General features: G+C 42.9%; 1 protein-coding gene across 1 annotated transcript; it reads right to left on the reverse strand.

Annotated features, from left to right (window-relative positions):
* Positions 1 to 2,548: 2,548 nt before the first annotated feature.
* LOC143933245 (nicotinamide N-methyltransferase-like) lies at positions 2,549 to 20,688 on the reverse strand. The gene is made up of 3 exons (XM_077456132.1): positions 20,538 to 20,688; positions 8,010 to 8,217; positions 2,549 to 2,978 (listed from the first exon to the last, which is right to left on the reverse strand). Exons 1-3 carry the CDS (start codon positions 20,686 to 20,688, stop codon positions 2,549 to 2,551), a joined length of 789 nt encoding a protein of 262 aa, XP_077312258.1.
* Positions 20,689 to 21,569: the final 881 nt, after the last annotated feature.

A 21,569-nucleotide genomic window follows, 5' to 3' on the forward strand; every position in this document is an offset into this window, starting at 1 on the left:
TGGGGGGTATTTGTACTTTTCTGGCATGTTGGGGTCTCAAGAATTGAAATAGGCCGTCAGTACTTCAGGTGTGATCAATTTTCAGATATTGGCACCATAGCTTGTGGACTCTATAACTTTCACAAAGACCAAATAATATCCACCAATTTGTACTTATTTTTACCAAAGATATGTAGTAGTATAAATTTTGGCCAAAATTTATGAAGAAAAAATTACTAATCTGCTAAATTTTCTAACAGAAACAAAGAAAAATTCGTTTTTTTACAGAATTTTCGGTATTTTTTCTTTTATAGCACAAAAAATAAAAAACCCAGCGGTGATTAAATACCACCAAAAGAAAGCTCTATTTGTGTGAAAAAAAGGACAAAAATTTCATATAGGTCCAGTGTTGCATGACTGAGTAATTGTCATTCAAAATGCGAGAGCACCGAAAGCTGAAAATTGGTCTGGTTATTAAGGGTGTTTAAGTGCCCAGTGGTCAAGTGGTTAATGATGGTTGGAGGACATACGAGCGAGAGCACCCATTCTTGGATTCCATCTCAGATCTACAGTACACAGTGGTTCACCTCTTGTGAGCGCTGCACCTGTTTCTTATGTGTGAATAGTGCAAAGAAAATCAGTTAAAAAAAAATAGAAAAGTATTTAATGAAAATAAATTAGAGCCACAAATAAAAGTTCTTGATCAGAATACTTAGATTTTTGTGTTTTTATTAGCTCAAAAACAAGAGATGCAAACATGTTCCTAATGTTTCAGGGTGCCCTCCTTGAGAGGCTTCTAAACTGTATCTTTGGCAGCCAGCCTAGCTAACAATGGCCACAGCTTATTTATGTCAGCATGAACCTTTGTGTTCAGGTTTCAGAAGCAGGCTTGTGGTTGGCGATTTCTATTGTCTAGACTCTAGATGACTGCTTCATCACACCGATCAGTACATAGGTGACTTGCTGAAATACATTTCTTAGCTCTGTTTTCTACCTAAGGACCCATTCATACCTTTGTATTTTTATATGCCTTACATCGCAGGATCACAGCATGCTAAAAAGCAAATTTAAACTAGTTGCCATTGTAATCTAAAAAGTTGTTCACATCAATGTGTTGTGTTAGAGCATTGCACGTTATGTTTTTGACAAATTCTACTCTCGGCATCTATTGTTAAGCCGGCCATAGATGGTTTGAATCTTGGCTGGTTAAGCAGGGAGCGGCAGTGATTCAATTCACCTATGAGCAGGCTGATTTTACCCAAGTCGATCCATCTATTAACTTGGGTACAACCAACCAACATGCTGGATTTCTAGTATGTAATTATTGCTATTGGCTATAGCAGCTAGCAATAAATATTGAGTTCTCCCTGCAGGGATAATTCCCTGCACACACCACCAACCCCCCCGCCGGGCGAGCACGATAGTTTAGCTCTACGGGAGGGATTCCCCCATCAGCACTGACTGTGTTGCTGGGAGAATCAAGCAATTTTCAGATTTTTTTTCCTGCAACCCATGGTCGCAGGAAAGAAAATCACATTATCTATGGCCTGCCTTTGTTTTTGGTAAAAATGTGCGTTACATTATAGTCAGAGGCAACACAGAAAATGAACTGAAAATGCAAACATGCAATATGATGGGAGTCACTTTGGGTGGTGGGCTTATGGAACCCAGCTTACGTTGGAGAGCACTAGAGACTCCTATTCCAGCTCCCCTATGTGTAAGTTACCTTGTGTCTAATAGAGGCACAGGGTGACCGAGAACTCCAGTCGGGTATGTCTAACCCGACTCACCATACAACCACACCAGAATCAGCATTTTGCTTTACTTGTGTTATCCAGGGTTCTATATGTTTGGCTTGGGACATTAATGTTTGTGAGCAATATTCTTCAAGAAATGTATGAAGATATACAATTTCACATTTAAGAATGATAGAATATTGAAGGCGTGGTTCACAGACCATTGCTAGATAGTTTGAGGTGGGATGGAGGTTGTTAAGTGTTTGTTAAGTGCCTGTATCCCATTGTTCTATTGGTTGGGTCTGCCATGGGAGCAACCTATTATGGCATGTATTTGTGCATCTAGCATGTAGACCGGGGCAGAGAGGAGGGAGGGGGGAAAATTCCTCCAGCAGCTGCTGATAAGACTGTCTACTGGTGAGAAGTTTGAATACACCTGACCTGTGTGTCTATTGTTACTGAAAGTTTATCCCACCCTGAATGCAAAGGGATACCTCTCTGTACATGTGTTTGAATAAAGAGTCTGATGTTTTCACCTTACACTGATGCTTCCACAAAATGACTGGGTGAAAATGACAGGAAGCGTATACAGCGGACATAGTCCTGTTGAGGACTGGGGTCTGTGACATGCAATATGCATTTTAATCAGTGATTTTTCTTTTTAAGTCATATGGTACATTTCCCATGAAGAAAATGTATGCACACAAAGTGCACGCTACCTACATTTTGCCTTGCATTATATATTAAGAATGTGGATTAAAATTTCACTAAAAGCGCATTATGCTCTTTGATTAATATACATGTGCTTTATTATGCAATGGGGTGGATGGGGCCTAAAGCTTCTTATTTCTATAAGCTGTGCAGAACACAACTGAATCAAAATCAAACTGATCACTCTCAGCCTTTCTTTGAGAAACCTCCAAATTGGTGATAACAAACCCCTCATTACTGAGTATACTTCTCAAGTTGCTTTCGTTATACTTTACAACATGGAACCTCTCTTCTCCAACCATAAAGAAAGTGCCATTTAAAACTCCATAATACATCAAGTACCCGCCAAGTTTCAGAAGCTTTGAGAATTTCCTTAAGTTTTTCACAAAATCTTCAAGGTCTTTGCTGATGATATCCATACTGCACCAGAGCACCAGGCAGTCAGCTTGTGGTAGCCTAATAGGATCTGTGAGATTTTCCTGATTGAGATCAAATTTTACAACATGTGTAATTGCTGCCTTGAGTCTTATTTCCATGTCCTCACTTTGGTCACTGAAAAATAGAAACAAATCCTATGTCAGTTACAACTTTCAACCAATAAGCTCTGAATATATTAGACCTGAGATGGTGAATACAGCTAGCATTTCTGAGCTGTAGATGACTATTCGTAGTAATAATATATAAAACTGGGGTAAAAAAGAATGGAATTATTGCCATAATGAGCACTTTTTGTGTTTGTGGAACTAGAAGTCCCCCCCCCCCGTAGGGGTGCCATGATTGGCTTTATGTTGGGTGACAATTTTTTCATGTCCCCAACCTGCTTCTTCTTGGATAAGACAGCTACCCACCTGCTGGTAGATGAAGCCCTTCACCATAATTTCAAACTTCTGGCCGTTGGGCCTTAATATTAAAAAAGAGGTTCATTTATGTATTAGTAACAAAAGGTTAATGGCTAGTGCTGAATGAGGTTAAACATTCTTGGCTGTGATGTGTCATCCCCTGTATGGCTCATGTCCTGCTTCCGAGGTGTTATATGCAATAGAAGACTGGACCTCATGCCCGTCTGTGCAAGGGAAGGGAACAGTAATAACAATCTGTGTCGCTATGTGAGCTTTTGTAGAGGAGGGGTTTCCCTTTAGCGGGATCCCAGGATGTGTTCCACGTATCAGATTGTTCGCACTATTTCATGAAACTCAAACTATTATAAATGTTTGGATGACCCCACTTAACACAGCACCAAATAGCCAACAACTTGGTATAAGGTTACCAACAAGAGAGAAGGAGATTGCATGTGTGATTCTATTTGTACTACAGCGAAGCTTTGAAGAACTGTAAATATCATTTTATTCGGTAAAGACAGTGGCATAACTTTCAGGGTCGTAGCAGTCGCACATGCGACTAGACCTGCCGTTCTGCTGCTGTGGGGGGCTCTAAGACCCCAAATCTCCCCTTGCACCTCTGGCTTTCAGTTTTGGATGCAGTGGGGGGAGTGGGAGGCGGCAATCGGTAGCTCTATGGTGCCCGCAGGGCTAGCAAATCTCCTCCCGAGTGTATACAGTGGAGAGGGGAGGGGCCTCTGACCTGGACAGCTATCAGTTTCACACGATCCACAGGCACCATCGAGCTGCCGATCTCCCCCTCCCACCTCCCCCTGTGCTGCGGGTTGGAGGTGCACAAATAGAGGAGACCAGCCAGGTACACAAGGAACCTCTGGAAGGGGGGCCTCTGGAAACCCTGATGCAAGGGGGGACCGTCTGGAGACCCTGATGTAAGGCCGGGCTCTCTGGAGACCCTACTGTAAGGGGGGCCCTCTGGAGACCCTGATGTAAGAGGGGGGCTCTCTGGGGACCCTGATGTAAGAGGGGGGCTCTCTGGGGACCCTGATGTAAGAGGGGGGCTCTCTGGGGACCCTGATGTAAGAGGGGGGCTCTCTGGTGAACCTGATGTTAGGAGGGGGCTCTCTGGAGACCCTGATGTTAGGAGGGGGCTCTCTGGGGACCCTGATGTAAGAGGGGGGCTCTATGGGGACCCTGATGTAAGAGGGGGGCTCTATGGGGACCCTGATGTAAGAGGGGGGCTCCCTGGGAACCCTGATGTAAGAGGGGGGCTCCCTGGGAACCCTGATGTAAGAGGGGGGCTCTCTGGGAACCCTGATGTAAGAGGGGGCTCTCTGGGGACCCTGATGTAAGAGGGGGGCTCTCTGGGGACCCTGATGTAAGAGGGGGGCTCTCTGGGGACCCTGATATAATAGGGGGCTCTAAGGAGACCCTGGTGTAAGGGAGGGGCTCTCTGGGAACCCTGATGTAAGAGGGGGCTATCTGGGGACTCTGATGTAAGGAGGGCTCTCAGGAGACCTTGTGTAAGAGGGGGCTCTCTGGGGACCCTGGTGTAAGAGGGGGCTCTCTGGGGACCCTGGTGTAAGAGGGGGCTCTCTGGGGACCCTGGTGTAAGAGGGGGCTCTCTGGGGACCCTGGTGTAAGAGGGGGCTCTCTGGGGACCCTGGTGTAAGAGGGGGCTCTCTGGGGATCCTTATGTAAGGGAGGCTTTCTGGGGATCCTGATAAAAAGGGGGCTCTCTGGGGACCTTGATGTAAGAGGAGGCTCTCTGGGGACCCTGATATAATAGGGGGCTCTCTGGGAACTCTGATGTAAGGAGGGCTCTCAGGAGACCCTCGTGTAAGGGAAGGCTCTCTGGGGACCTTGATGCAATGAGGGGGGCTTTGGGGACCCTAATGTAAGGGGGATTCGCACTTCGTTATGTAATGTATTTTATATATATATATATATATATATATATATATATATATATATAAAATTTGGACATTTTCACTTAGGGGTGTACTCACTTTTGTTGCCAGCAGTTTAGACTTTAATGGCTGTGTTTTGAGTTATTTTGAGAGGGCAGCAAATTTACACTGTTATACAAGCTGCACACTCACTACTTTACATTGTAGCAAAGTGTCATTTCTTCAGTGTTGTCACATGAAAAGGTATAATAAAATATTTACAAACATGTGTACTCAGTTGGCTACTTGTGACACATCACTGATCTCTGCTCCCGATCACATGGAGCAGAGATCAGTGACACTGTCACAGGGCAGAACGGGGAGATGCTTGTTTACATTAGCATCTCCCTGTTCTTCCTCCCCTTGAGATAATCATGGGTATCCCCATGGCGATCAAGTCCACGAGACCCGCGACCTGACTCATGGAGGTCCCAGCCGGCGCGCGCCACTGGCGGCACGCGCGTGATGGTATGGCAGAAAACTTAAAGGGACGTACAGGTATGCCCATTTGCCCAGCCATGCCATTCTGCCGATGTACATCGGTGTGCGCCAGTTGGGAACCAGTTAAAATCAAAAGTGCTAATTTTAAAGGCTTATATGCAAGTTATTGTCATAAAAAGTGTTTGGGGATCCGGGTCCTGCCCCAGGGGACATGTATCAATGCAAAAAAATGTTTCAACAACTGCAGTTTTTTAGGGGGCAGTGATTTTAATAATGCTTAAAGTGAAACAATAAAAATAAAATATTCCTTTAAATATCTTGCCGGGGGGTGTCTATAGTATGCCTGTAAAGTGGCCCATTTTTCCCATGTATATAACAGTACCGCAGAAAAATGGAATTTATAAAGGAAAAATTGTCATTCAAAATTGATCGTGGCTGTAATGAAATGTTGGGTCTCAGCAATATAGATAAAACTAATTGAAAAAAAGAGCATGGGTTCCACCCTCTTTCCATTGCCACGCCCTTTGGGTCTGATATGAATATTTTAGGGAGCAGTGATTTTAATAATGCTTAAAGTGAAACAATAAAAATTAAATATTCCTTTAAATATCTTGCCAGGGGGTGTCTATAGTATGCCTGTAAAGGGGCACAGTTTTCCCGTGTTTAGAACAGTACCACAGCAAAAATTACATTTCTAAAGGAAAAAAGTAATTTAAAAACAGTATGCAGCTGTAATGAATTGTTGGGTCTTGGCAATATTGATAAAACTCATTGAAAAAAATGGTGTGGGTTACCCCCCAGTCCATTACCAGGCCCTTTAGGTCTGGTATAAATATTAAGGGGAACCCCAAAACAATTTTTTCTTAATTGCGTGGGGGTCCCCCTAAAATCAAGGAGAAACTAAGGAAAACCCTGTGCGGGTAGGGGGCTTATCGAAATCTGGAAGCCCCCTTTAACAAGGGGACCCCCAGATCCTGGCTTCCCCCCATGTGAATTGGTAAAGGGTACATTGTACCCCTACCATTTCACAGAAAAGGGATAAAAAGTAGTAAAAAAGACAGGAGACACTTTGGAACAAGTCCTTTATTAAGGAATGTCCCACGATGTAGATCCATCTCACGCCACCCGATGAGCCAAAAAAAAAAAAAAAGCCGCAACAGCTCCGCCTCCATGTTATATAGCTAAGGGCATGGCCACTTGGTGACGTAAACGGGTGACCCTGCCCCCCTCTGACACCATGTGACATGAAAGGACATCGAGAGACCCTTTTTTTAAAAAATAAAGGACTTGTCCCAAATTGTCTACTGTCATTTATATCATTTTGACACTTTTTTTGGTGAATGTGTAGGGGTACAATGTACCCATTACCAATTCAGATGGGGGGGGGCTGGAATCTGAGGGTCCCCTTGTTAAAGGGGGCTTCCAGATTCCGATAAGCCCCCCACCAACAGACCCCCCACTACCACTGGGCAAGGGTTGTGGGGATGAGGCCCTTGTCCCCATCAACATGGAGACAAGGTGCTTTGGGGGGCTACTCCAAAGCACCCTCCTCATGTTGAGGGCATGTGGCCTGGTACGGTTCAGGAGGGGGGGGCAATCTCTCATCCCCCCTCTTTTCCTGCGGCCTGCCAGTTTGCATGCTCGAAAATGGTTTTGATATGGATTTTGGCGGGATCCCTATGCCATTTTTTTTATTTGGCGCAGGGTTCCCCTTAATATCCATACCAGACCAGAAGGGCCTGGTATGAATTTTAGGGGGACCCCCATCTAAATTTTTACTTTTTAATATTTGGTTCGGGGTTCCCCCTTAATATTCATACCAAACCCAAAGGGCCTGATAATGGACTGGGGGGGGGGGGTAACACATGCCATTTTTTTCAATGAGTATTATCTATATTGCTGAGACCCGACAATTCAATACAGCAGCAATCAGTTTTTCCTTTAGAAATGTTAGACACCTCCCAGGCATGATATTTAAAGGAATATTTCATTTTTATTGTTTCACTTTAAGCATTATTAAAATCACTGCCCCCGAAAAAAGGCAGTTTTAAAACTTTTTTTTGCATTGATACATGTCCCCTGGAGCAAGACCCAGGTCCTCAAACACTTTTTATGACAATAAACGTGCATATAAGCCTTTAAAATTTTCATGTTAGTGTCCCAAAGACTTTAACTGGGTTCCGCGGCTTTCGAATTTGCCGCAAACACCGCATAATGTTTGTTGTTCGCCGAATGTCCGAACAACCAAAGTTTGACCCAATCCCGTTCACCCATCCCTACTCCTAACACTACTGGCTCAATACACCAAGCATTTAGCCTGACTCGTTTAAAAAAAAAAAAACTAGCAGATACTTCACCTCTTTCCTGCCATCTCTGTAGCACGTGTAGCGGTGTGTGACCAATTAAATGCTCCAGTTCGGCTGTTCATCCATTTATTCACTTCTATAATACAGTGGTCAGTAGGCTTGAGAATGATGATATTTCTAAAATATTTCAGTGCTGAAAAGAGATGGTGAATGACGGGACCCATGCTGATGTCAATTAACAAATCTCCTTTGATGTCACCTGCAGCAAAAGATTAAAATCAACCTTCAAGGAGAGCTGTGTTATAGTCTCTTTACACATGCATTTTAATTATTATTATTATTATTATTATTGTTATTGGTACTTATATAGTCAATTTACGTGTCAATTTATGCAGCACTTTACATATACATTGTACATTCATATCAGTCCCTACCCTCAAGGAGCTTACAATCTAAGGTTGTTTTAATGTAGAATAGTTACAGCACAACTGTGTTTCAGCTGAAAACACTAAAATTGCTGGCAAGAATAATACACTATCATGCCCACAGTTATTGTACATAACATTTTGATCACACAAATCCCATAACATCAAATATGCATCAATCATGAAACTAGTATTTTTAAGCCATGCAAGGAATGGGCATATATTTAAGGGTAAACTGTTAAAATATACCAAATCTAAAGGGTAGCCTCACTGAATAAGACCCCACTTCCCTCCCCCTACTCAAAATTGTTCTAAAAGAAAAACAGTGAAAAAACACATCTGTAATGCAAAGTGAAATATTGGACATTAATCAAAACGTCTCAAAAGTAATACATAACCACCATAAAGTGATACTGAACATACAAAATGAATCCAAACCTGTGAATGGAAAAATAAGACTATCACCATATACTAAATGTCCTTTGATATAAAGTCCAAATAGCAATATGTACACCACTTATAACAAAAAAACGTGACCCATAAATTGATAAATGAAAATAAAAATGCAAAGAAAAAGGTCATCCAAAGAATCTTCTATTGCTGTGAGCCGTGTAGGATCCACTACCACCTATATAAGAATTGGCTCCTTACCAGAAGGTTCAGACCCCAAGGGGTCACTCACAAATAGCTTATAGGGATTACGGTAGCTACTCCAACCATCAAATTCCTCCACCGTTACAGATAATCTCCTCTATATATATAAATGCATCCACTGCAGCAGGCTTCCCAAGAGCTCTCCCATTAACAGTGACTCAAAGGTGGGCATCCAATTATAAAAGACAGAATGGCTCCAGATAGTGTAAAATCCCAATTTAATGAAGGAAAATAAAATGCACACTTATAAACATGAAGAAACATCAGGCCTTAAGTGGGTTGCGCCGGCCGGACGCATACCATCACAAACCCATCCTCCCCAGATCGTATTCACAAACCATGAGGTGACGTCAGCGTGACGCTCCGCCCTGCGCGTTTTGTAATAACTTACGTCATCTCGGGGGACACGGGCAGCGCGCTGCGTCACCTCCTATTTATGTTATTGTTTCATGCCCAAGCCTCATTCTGCCATTTGGCCAAGCCTCGCTCTGAATCCATATAGCGGAAGTGGATGTCGGAATCCCGCTCTTGCGAGATCCATCGTAATCCACCAACCACACCTCAATGTATCACTAAACCAGGCCTCAATTTTGGACATGCCATTAGAGCGGGATTTGTTTCTGGAATCTCACTCTTGCGAGATCCGCCACCCTCTTATGAATAAGCTGCATCTCACCACTCAACCAGGCCTCAATATGGATACATCATCAGAGCGAATGTTGATTGGGGGAATCCTGCTCTCGCAAAGGATCCATCCTCGCAACTGCCAGACGGCAGATAAAAACGACATACATAACATGAAAAAGGAGAACTTTGAGTAAAAACTTACATCTCCATACAATATTCGACATGAAGTTAGTCTGTATGTGTGTCCTGCTATGAGCATCAGGGCTGCTCACAAAAACCCAACCTCGATAGAAGTTTTTTCAGGAGTGAACATAATTCAACAACCGGAAGTGGGACGGACAAAGATAGTGGGGACAGCCCTGACACACATACAGAAAAATAAAAGATATATGTAAAATACACATATAAAATATATAATGTAACAATATAAAAAAAAAAATCATACATACCCATAAATACACAACAGGAAGTCGGTAAGAAATAGTACTTCACTGACCTTCTGTACATGCAAGAGCGGGATTCCGACATCCACTTCCACTATATGAATTCAGAGCGAGGCTTGGCCAAACGACAGAACGAGGCTTGGGCATGAAACAATAACATAAATAGGAAATGATGGGGCACGCCGCCCATGCCCCGAGATGACGTAAGTTATTACGAAATGCGTAGGGCAGAGCATCACGCTGACTTCACCTCATGGTTTGTGAATGCCATCTGGGGAAGACGGGTTTGTGATGATATGCGTCCGGCCGGCGCAACCCACTTAAGGCCTGATGTTTCTTCATGTTTGTAAGTTTGCATTTTATTTTCCTTTTAACCTTCATTAAATTGGGATTTTACACTATCTGGAGCCATTCTGTCTCTCATGTTTGGATGCCCACCTATGAATCACTGTTAATGGGAGAGCTCTTCGGAAACCTGGTGCAGTGGAAGCATATATAGGAGATCATCTGTAACGGTGGAGGAATGTGATGGTTGGAGTAGCTACCATAATCCCTATAAGCCATTTGTGACCCCTTGGGGTCTGAACCTTCTGGTAAGGAGCCAATTCTTATATAGGTGGTGGTGGATCTTACACAGCTCACAGCAATAGAAGATTCTTTGGATGAACTTTTATTTGCATTTTTATTTTCATTTATTTATCAATTTATGGGTCACTTTTTTTGTCACAAGCGGTGTACATATTGCTATTAGGACTTTATATCAAATGACGTTTAGTATATGGTGATAGTCTTAATTTTCCATTCACAGGTTTGGATTAATTTTGTATGTTCAGTATCACTTTATGGTGGTTATATATTACTTTTGAGACCTTTTGATTAATGTCCAATATTTCACTTTGCATTACAGATGTGGTTTTTCACTGTTGTTCTTTTAGAACAATTTTGAGTAGGGGGAGGGGAGAGGGGCCTTAATCAGTGAGGCTACCCTTTAGATTTGGTATATTTTAAGGTCAGCGTGGCTCTTATTTTTCACAGTTTGACTTAAGTTTGTATTTTTGGTACAGATTAGAACCGCAGCTTTCACCCAATTTAATCTCTCATGATATTATTTACTATTTGCACTGTAGCGCCGTTTCTTTTCCGTTTTTCTTGCATATATTTAAGGGTCCAGTTTATACTAAATTAATATTTCACTTATTGGTTATTGGTAGGGTGTCAAATCACATACATGATATGATTGTAGCCTTACACATACAGTATTGATTTCTTCTATCTCTTCAGCATTCTATTAATAGAAATATAAAAACATAGAAAAGTGACTGCAGAAAAAAGACTGAGTAGTCCATCGAGTCTGCCCATTTTTTTTTTTGTTTGTTTTGTTTTTACCTTTTCATTAACTTTTTTTGTCTGAATATAGATCTACAGTTTGTCCCAAGCATGTTTGCAGTAATTTACTGTTGACTCATTAACTACCCTCAGTAAAATAATACTTTCTAGAATTAGTTTTGAACTTTCCTGCAGTTAGTTTGAGGTCATGTGCCCCTGTTCTTCATTTTGGTTTCATATTGAAAAACTAACCTCCTGAACCTTATGCCGCGTACACACGAGCGGACTGTATGGCCTACTTAGTCCGTCGAAACACATTTCAGCGGACAGTCCGCTCGTGTGTGGGCTTCAGCGGACTTTTTCAGCGTGCAGTCCGGCGTACTAAGAATTTCGTTTTTTTTTTAATTCTGTCCGTCGTACTCGCATTTCGGCGGACAATCCGGCCGTGTGTGTGCCAGTCCGCCGTACTTTTGAAATAAGCGAACTTTTCCCGCCCGGAGAAAAGTCCGCTCATTTCGAGCGGGTCTCCAGGTAGGCGGGGCCCGCGAAGGAGACGTCGCTGGCCCCGCTGCCTGGTATGGACTTAAAGGGGAATCCCAACACCGAAAAAAATCGGCGTGGGGGTCCCCCCCAAGTCCACAACAGACCCTTGTCCGAACACGCTACCCGGCCGGCCAGGAAAGGGGGGCGAGCGAGCGCCCCCCCTCCTGAGCCGTACCAGGCCGCGTGCCCTCAACATGGGGGGGTGCCTTGGCGAGCGCCCCCCCACCCCAAAGCACCTTGTCCCCATGTTGATGAGGACAAGGGCCTCTTCCCGACAACCCTGGCCGTTGGTTGTCGGGGTCTGCGGGCGGAGGGCTTATCGGAATCCGGGAGCCCCCTTTAATAAGGGGGCCCCCGGATACCGGCCCCCCACCCTATGTGAATGAGTATGGGGTACAATGTACCCCTACCCATTCACCTGTAAAATAAAAGTACAAAAAAAAAACACAACACACGAGATAAAATACTTTATTGCACAGCTCCGGGGGTCTTCCATCTTCGGGGGTCTTCTCGCCGGACTCCTCCGCTATCTTCTTGTAGCTCTTTTGCTAGCGGAGGAGTCCGGCTTTCTTCCTCGCCGCCGGCCTCTTCTCCCGACTTCGGGGGTCTTGTCCCCCTCTTTGGTTCTTCTGCCGGGCCACCGCGCCTTCTTATAGCTCTTTTACAGGCGGTGGCCCGGTCTTCTGTCGTCGCCGCCGCCTTCCGTTCTTCTTCTTCTTCTTCTTCTTCTCCAGGAGATGTTGACTCGACGCTCTCTCCGGCCACAATGCCAGGGACGCACTGCGCGGCCACTTATATAGGGACAAGGGGCGGTGTCACGTGGCTTTATGTCACATGGGTTGGTGTCACATGGTGACCCCGCCCCCATACGATGTCACAGTCCCCATGTGACATCAACCCATGTGACCAACCCATGTGACATAAAGCCATGTGACACCGCCCCTTGTCCCTATATAAGTGGCCGCGCAGCGCGTCCCTGGCATTGTGGCCGGAGAGAACGTCGAGTCAACATCTCCTGGAGAAGAAGGAGAAGAAGAAGAAGAACGGAAGGCGGCGGCGGCGGCGGCGGCGGTGGCGGCGGCGGCGACAGAAGACCGGGCCACCGCCTGTAAAAGAGCTATAAGAAGGCGCGGTGGCCTGGCAGAAGAACCGAAGAGGGGGACAAGACCCCCGAAGTCGGGAGAAGAGGCCGGCGGCGAGGAAGAAAGCCGGACTCCTCCGCTAGCAAAAAAGCTACAAGAAGATAGCGGAGGAGTCCGGCGAGAAGACCCCCGAAGACGGAAGACCCCCGGAGCTGTGCAATAAAGTATTTTATCTCGTGTGTTGTGTTTTTTTTTTTACTTTTATTTTACAGGTGAATGGGTAGGGGTACATTGTACCCCATACTCATTCACATAGGGTGGGGGGCCGGTATCCGGGGGCCCCCATATTAAAGGGGCCTACCGGATTCCGATAAGCCCCCCGCCCGCAGACCCCGACAACCAACGGCCAGGGTTGTCGGGAAGAGGCCCTTGTCCTCATCAACATGGGGACAAGGTGCTTTGGGGTGGGGGGGCCGCGCGGCCCCCCCTTCCCCAAGGCACCCCCCCATGTTGAGGGCACGCGGCCTGGTACGGCTTGCTCGCCCCCCTTTCCTGGCCGGCCGGGTAGCGTGCTCGGACAAGGGTCTGCTGTGGACTTGGGGGGAACCCCCACGCCGATTTTTTTCGGCGTTGTTGTTCCCCTTTAAGTCCATACCATGCGGCGGGGCCAGCGACGTCTCCTTCGCGGGCCCCGCCTACCTGGAGACGCGCTCGAAATGAGCGGACTTTCCTCCGCGTGTGTGGGTGAGTCCGTTCATTTCAAAAGTAGGGCGGATAGTACGGCGGACTTAGTACGCCGTATTAGTCCGCTCAAAAAGTGCCGTGTGTGGGCAAGTAGCGCGTTCGGAAATTCCGACGGACAGTCTGGCGTACTTTTCCGCCAGACTAAGTATGTCATACAGTTTGACCGTGTGTACGCGGCATTAGTCACCCCTTGATGTATTTAAAGTTTCAATCATGTCTCCCCTTTCCCTTCTTTCCTCCAGACTGCACATATTAAAGTGGATATAAACCCTCTTCTATACCCAGTGAAGTGAACAGCCTCAGTTGATACACAGAGATGAAACAAATCTCCCTACATAAGTTTTACATGCATTTCTGCTGTCCTTCGCTTTCTACATTCTTTAGAAAGTGCACATTGTGCAGAAGAAACATGTAGAGCTGTGCTGTGAAAAGACCAGCTCTCTCCTTAACTATTTCTAAGTTCCCTCCCCGACGCAAATTTCCAGCTGCTTTTATCTCATGTGTCAGTGAGCTTGTCAGAAGTTATGATGCTGATAATAGAGGATCGGGGGAGCAGAAATACATGGGACTTAGTGCTTTGGAGAGAGATAAGTAAGCACTACAAATACTGTATGTGGCCGGGTCAGATTTCATGAATGGAGTTTACATGCACTATAAGTATCTGAAGTCTCTCTTGATATGTTTTATCCCTCAGACCTTTCACCATTTTTGTTACCCATCTCTTGACTCATTCGGTCTTTATCAATATATTTTTCATTCTGTTCACTTGTCCCACTGCCTGGTCACACTCTTTGCTCATTTTGCAATCATCTGAAATAAGTACCCCCAAAACTTTTCTTCTGTAGTACTGGCTAACACTGTACCCCCAATATTGTACTCTCTCAATGGACTCTTTTCCCTCTGTGCATTATTTTACATTTAGAAACAATGAACTGCAGCTTCCACTGCTTTAACCAGTCTTCCAGCAATGCCAAATCATGTACCATGTTACAGACATCACCAGGGATATGAACCCTATTTTACACCTTTGTATCGTCAGCAAAAACATGGCTTCTACTGTTTCTCCTCACAAAGGCCCTGCTCTCACTCAAAAGTTAGTTGGGTGCATCAGTGTTGAGTTCAATTGTGTAGGTTTCTTGCCGAATGCTCTGGGGTAAGTACTCCCACGGACCCTTGCAACCTCCCCTCAACCCCCTAACTTCCTCACTACCCTCTTTTGTTCTTCCTTCTTTTCCTTTTACCCCCTCCCCCATTTTTTTTCTTCTTCCTTTCTTTTCTCTCCTTCTCTGCTTTGTGGGTCTGGTGCTACACCATTAGGTTTGCCGGTATGCCGGAGGTTAAGTTGTGGTCCCTTAATGCTAAGGGTCTGAAGACACCTAAGAAAAGATCCCAAATTTTAAGTAAACTATGGTGGACTCATGCCCATATTGCCTTCTTTCAAGAGACACATTTCAGTTAAAGCTACCTAAGTTTGGAAACACTTTTTTGTTTAACAATTTCTTTATTTTTTCTTTTAACCATTTCAAACAAGGACAATAAAAAAAGAAAGCTTAAATGAACACTCTTTCCATTGCTTAACAAAATATACATTACTATATATAACCTAATTACTTAGGCATTCAATTTATATAGTTGTTAAAGTGAAATCTTCTGCAATATCACAAACATGTAATACATCAATATTAAAGAGGAAGTAAACCCTATCAATATGTTAAATTTCTGTTGGCGTATAAGAAAAATGAACATTAGAAAAACTAAAATAAAAGACCTGATTTTGCTCAACCATCCCTAATGATACCAATTACGTATCAACTCACTGGATCAATCAGAATCATTTATGTATTTGTATTATTATCAAACAATTGCAACATATAAAAAATTGTACCACATAAGACATACTACATTTATGTTAAATTACTACATCCACCTCACATATCCACAGTGAGCATTATATTAGACCAGTGATTCTCAACCAGGATACCGTGGATACCGTGGGTTCCTTCAGAGGTTGCTAGGGGTTCCTTCAGCATTGGGCAATCTCTGCCTCTCAGATAACTTTCCACTCATACCATTGATCTTTTTAGCTTATTCTTCCCAATGACCACAAGTGTAGGGACCATTCTTCCCACTGACCATTACACTAATGTATCATGAGTTGTAGATTTCACATTTTTAGCAGGGTTTCCCAAGACTAGAGAACTATTTCAAGGGTTCCTCTGTGTTGAAAAGGAAAGGCTGTATTAGACCCATCAGGGTATATAGGTATGAAAATATGTCAGTATGGTTCCTCCTGATTGTCAAGATCCAAGTAACATAGGTGAAAAAACTGTGTAGTCCATAAATAGATTTTCAGGGTTTGTATTCCAAGGAATATTCATGTGGATGACCAACACTAGTAACAATGATGAAAAAGACTGAGAAAAATGATAAAAGTGAAGTTTAAGCTTTATACAGAATCAACGCCCCAGGTGTTCACAGCTGTGCTGTGAATAGATGGATAGACTCCAAATACAAAATCCAGGGTACACAAAACATTTTAGTGGCCCAGATGAAAAAGATCAAGGAGTTGCAGTGGTCCAGAGGAGGTACATAGGTTGTTGAGGTATACCTACAGCCTTTATAAGATCACACACCAAGCAATCCATATCCATAGAAAGTATATGCTTATCAGTTCTCACTGCATGCAGAAAATGCCTTTAAAATGTCTTTAATCCATGACTAGGTCATGCACCATGGAGTAATCCCACCTATGCAAATGCCTTGAGATCTAGGCATGGAGGGATGGGTGTATTCCAATGGGGTCATAGATTTTATGTATATCAAGGATTTATACCCTTTAAAACACTAGGGGGAGGTAATAGAAATTTATGCCTATGTGTGCTTAAGAAAAGGAACAAAGCTCAAGCTTTCATTCAGGTCAGGTGCTTTTGTAGCCTCCAGCTTCCAGATCCATCTGGTTGTACACTGGAGGACTTTTGGATTAAAATTGCCCCCCTTGGGCCATGAGGTATTACCTCCAGTACCCAACATTGAAGGAAACTTTAATATCATCTCTTCTGTAATCAAACATAAATTTGAGATTATAGGAAATACAATCCAATGCCCCCACAAATGTATTTAACTGCTTCTCTAATTCTTACCACAACATAAGGTTGTTGTTGACGTACCTGTACCAGGACAAAATCATGGGCAGGCACACAGACGACGCCCCTCCCTCATCTAACAACCAAGTTTCCCAATCCCCAAGGTATATATTGGCATAAGCTTGGGGAACATTTTGTGCCCATAGCCTTGCCCTGAGACTGGCAAAAAAACTGTCATTAAACTTGAATTTATTATTCTTAAGGAGGAACTCCAAATATTCCACAATCTGTTATGAGCTCTCTTGTTAAGTGGTCTACTATTCAAAATCTTATTAAGTGGGGTATAGAGGAATATAAAACCTCTATATCCAGGGTTACCAATAGTGTGTCCGGGGGCAATATCAAATCATGCAGTAATGTAAGTAAGTGTGAAGTATCCTTTACATATAGAAATTGATTGGCAACCCACGGCTGCAAAACCCTATCTATATATTCACTTAATTCTTTCTGTGAATAATCAAATGTCCAGGGGGGTCACTCACAGATTTGTGAAATTTAGGGAATGCATAGAACACTGGTATTTTGGGATGCTCAACCTTAAGCCCTAGTTCACACTGTTCAGCTGAACTCGCCAGATTTCATTCCCGCATGTCAGCCCTTTAGGGTCCTGATCTTCAATTTTTTCCCCCACAGATTTCTAGAGCCAAGTTTAACATAAGTTCTGTGAACTCATCCTCATTATGCTTTGATAGCCCATATCTTTGAATGTTTCTCAGTCATGCCCTTGGCATTATACCTAAATTCTTCTTTATGACATATATCATCTGCTTTCCGAAGCCACTGACCTAGATTTGGTACAGACTTTTGCTTCAAATACATAGATATCAAAGATTTAGCCATGTTTAACAAATTCAGTTATTGAATTTTTATATCTAGATATTGATTGTGGGGTGCAATGGAATAAGATAACCCATTGATCAAATTGGACAGTGTCCTTTTGTATTATGGAGGCCCATATTGATAACTATCTGTCAATATTTTTGAATAAAGGGACAGGACCATGTGTAGCACGACCTCCTGTACCTCCTCCAGGCAGTCCCAATTTCAATTCCAAGGGAATTTTTCAGAAAAATTCAAACATTACTCACCAAATTTATTTGGTCATATAAACAGCCAAGGATAAAAAGGACATTACTGTCATTACCTAAACAACTTGGAGGGTTGGGAGTTCCGGAGATACATAAGTATTACCAGGCTATACATATGGGCAGGCTGTTGGACTGGTGTCGACATGGGGAAATGAAAATGTGGCCCAAATTAGAACAATTATAGTGCAGGGAGTTGTTGCATAGAGCACCTTGGTGTTACAGGAATATATCTTCCAATACTAAATTACATCCCACAATAGGATCGACATTACAGATATGTTATAATCTGCTAGTCAAAAGCAGATTATCTACACCGAACTCATCATTAGTCCCCATATTAGGTAATCTGCAGTTTTTACCAGGGATATAGAAAGGACCCTTTGAGACTCTGATCAAACAAGGAATTTACCAAGCATCACATTTCATACAATCAGGCAAATGGCCAGCTGTGAAGGAGCTGATGGACAAAAAATGCCCTTTCCAATTATATTTCTGGCAAGCAGTACAATTAGGAAATTATTTTGAGTACAGGGATACAGCCAAGCTTTGTGGACCGGGACTTTATGCCATTTGAGAAGCTCTGTATTGAAAAGGAGGCCATTACGCATGCAATTTCTAAAATGTATGCATTACTAATTAAACCACCAGACAATTTTCAGTTGCCCTTTTTTCAAAAATGTGAAATGGATTTGGGGAGGAGTTTTTCTGAGGAGGGGTGGAATATGGAGGGGTAGAATATGGAGAGAGAGTATACCCTTGTTTCCATCCACTTAATTTTTCTTCTTTTTCAACCTATCAATTTAGATGCTCTTATTAAATAGACTAGATATAATTTTATGGAAGCTCAGATATAAATAGAATAGAATATTTTAATTTGTATGGGGTTATATATAGTAATGTGAACATGCAGCTGAATACAGCTTGGAATAAACCCCCTGCCACTTAGTAAATATCTCGTGAAGAAAATTAATAATAATTAAATTAAATAAAAAAACAAAAAAAAAGTGATATTTTTAGAGCTGCTCCCTAGAAAGAATCAAAGAAAAGATACTTAATTACTGTGAGCTAGTGACAAATAGGGGAGCTGTTGTGAACAAACCTAATTACCTAGGCATTAAATTTATATAGTTGTTAAAGTGGCATCTTCTGCAATATCACCAACACATAATACATCAATATTAAAGCCAACTATGCGTGCATATATACAAAATAACAATTCCATCAAAAATTAACTAATAAAATAGTCCCATTTAGATATTTAAGAAAAGACGTATATCAATTCCATTCAGGTGACTGAACACCACAGAGTATAATTGTGATACACTCCAACTATTAAAATTTCCAGAATGCAATAAAGTCTTCTGAAGATATTTAGAGATCCCTTCACCACAAATTTGAACACGTAGACACCCAATCGTGATGGTAAAATAATCTCCTTACCAGATTATAATGACTACTTTAATTAAAAAGATAGTCAACTGAACTTTTGCAGGTTTGTGCTTGCTCACATGGAATATGACATAGGTATCACTTCCTCCTCATAGGCTCAGACGGGGCATAAAGAAAGAGCAAACAATAGCCATAGCGTAATACTGTTTAATTAAAACGTTATTTAAAAACATTGGCTGCTTACATTACACAGTGCCTGACCTGGCACTGGGGCTGCTCGTTTTCAAGTTTACTGATGCAATTGTTATTTTGTATATATGCACGTATAGGTGGCTTTAAAGTGGTTGTAAACCCTTACAACACAATTTGACCTACAGGTAAGCCTAGATTAAGGCTTACCTGTAGGTCCAAGAAATATCTCCTAAACCTATACAGTTTAGGAGATATATGCCCGAAGACAGACACCGCTGTCTACGGCGCATGCGCCGTAGACAGCGGCGCGCAGGCGCACTGAGCGCGGCATTCCCAACGACGGAGCTGCCGCGCATGTCAGCTCCCGTCCGCATGCGTGGGAGTGACATCATCGCGGCTTCGCCGAATGACAGCGGCGGAGCTGCGAGATCCCACCAAGAAGATGGATGCACCGGACTACAGGGGACAGAGGTGACTTCGCTGGCTCCTGTGTCAGGTAAGTGACACATAATGGACATGCGCGGGAGTGACGTCATTGCGGCCTCGCCGAATGACAGCAGCAGAGCTGCGAGACCCCACCAAGAAGATGGATGCACCGGACTACAGGGGACAGCGGTGACTTCGCTGGCTCCTGTGTCAGGTAAGTGACACATAATGGACTACTATGCGATGCATAGTAGTCCATTATGCTTTGCCTTTGCAGGGAATGAAAGAGGAAGTAAACCCATCAGGTTTTTCTCGGGATTGCATTAGCAGCAATTCTGCTTTGTCTCCACCTGGTTTGTTTAAATAGTAGTATTTCATCCTCTGTTTCAGACATTTCTTGTACAAGACCATTTTGCAAATCATTAAATCATGCTTCATTTCTGCTAATATATACTTCCAGTACAAATATTTTATAAATTAAAAAGAGCTTTACTTACCTGTGCAGAATGCATTGTGAAATTTTTCCATAGGATACGTAAATGCCTCATGATCAACAACCTTTTCTGCTTTCCTGGAAAAGTACATGTCTAGGAATGTTCGGGAGTGGAAGCCATGCACATGGTAGAGTTTATGAGAGCTAGACTCCATTCTGAAATGTTGTTACCTCCACTACGACGAATCTTCCAGTGTATCTCTTATCTTCTATATATATATATATATATATATATATATATATATATATATATATATTCCAAATTTTAAATACTAATATTACTTCATTGGAATGTCACCCAATATTTATACATTGTGACTCAAGTTATCATGCTTTCATAGCAGAGATTCATCTGATCGCAATGTGATCAGCCATCAAAATAAATCATTTAACCTCTTCATGACCGCATTATAGCTGAAAGCCGGCTACAGTGAGGTCGGACATTTCTGGGAGAGCGTCTATTGATCACGCTTCCCACACGTATCGATAGAGATCTGTGATCGGGGTAAAGAGCCAATGACAGTAGCTCTTTACAATGAGACCAGCTGTGTCCAATCACAGCTGATCACAGTGTTCACAGGATTTGAGGATAATCAATAGTCCTCTCCTCTTGTTGACATCTACATGTATTATTCTGTTCTGATTATCAGTGCAACCCCAACAGTGCCCATCAGTGCTGCCCATCAGTGCTGCCAATCTGTGCTGCCGATCAGTGCCCATCTGTGCTCTGTCAGTGCCTATCATTGCTGCTAGGGATGAGCTCGGTGTTTGATTTGAATGCATGTTCGACTCGAACATCGGGTGATCACCCGTTCGGCGAAGCGGAGCCTGGGAGACGTATAAACCCCGAACAGGACTTTTCCTGGCTCTCTCTGGGACTCTCTGCTACAGTATATATATATATATATATATATATATATATATATATATATATATACAACGTTTTAAATACTAATATTACTTCATTGGAATGTCACCCAATATTTATACATTGTGACTCAAGTTATCATGCTTTCATAGCAGAGATCCATCTGAT

The sequence above is a fragment of the Lithobates pipiens genome, unplaced genomic scaffold, assembly GCF_037356315.1.
Source record: "Lithobates pipiens isolate NorthernLeopardFrog02 unplaced genomic scaffold, aLitPip1_a1.2 Scaffold_27, whole genome shotgun sequence".
Lineage (NCBI taxonomy): Eukaryota > Metazoa > Chordata > Amphibia > Anura > Ranidae > Lithobates > Lithobates pipiens.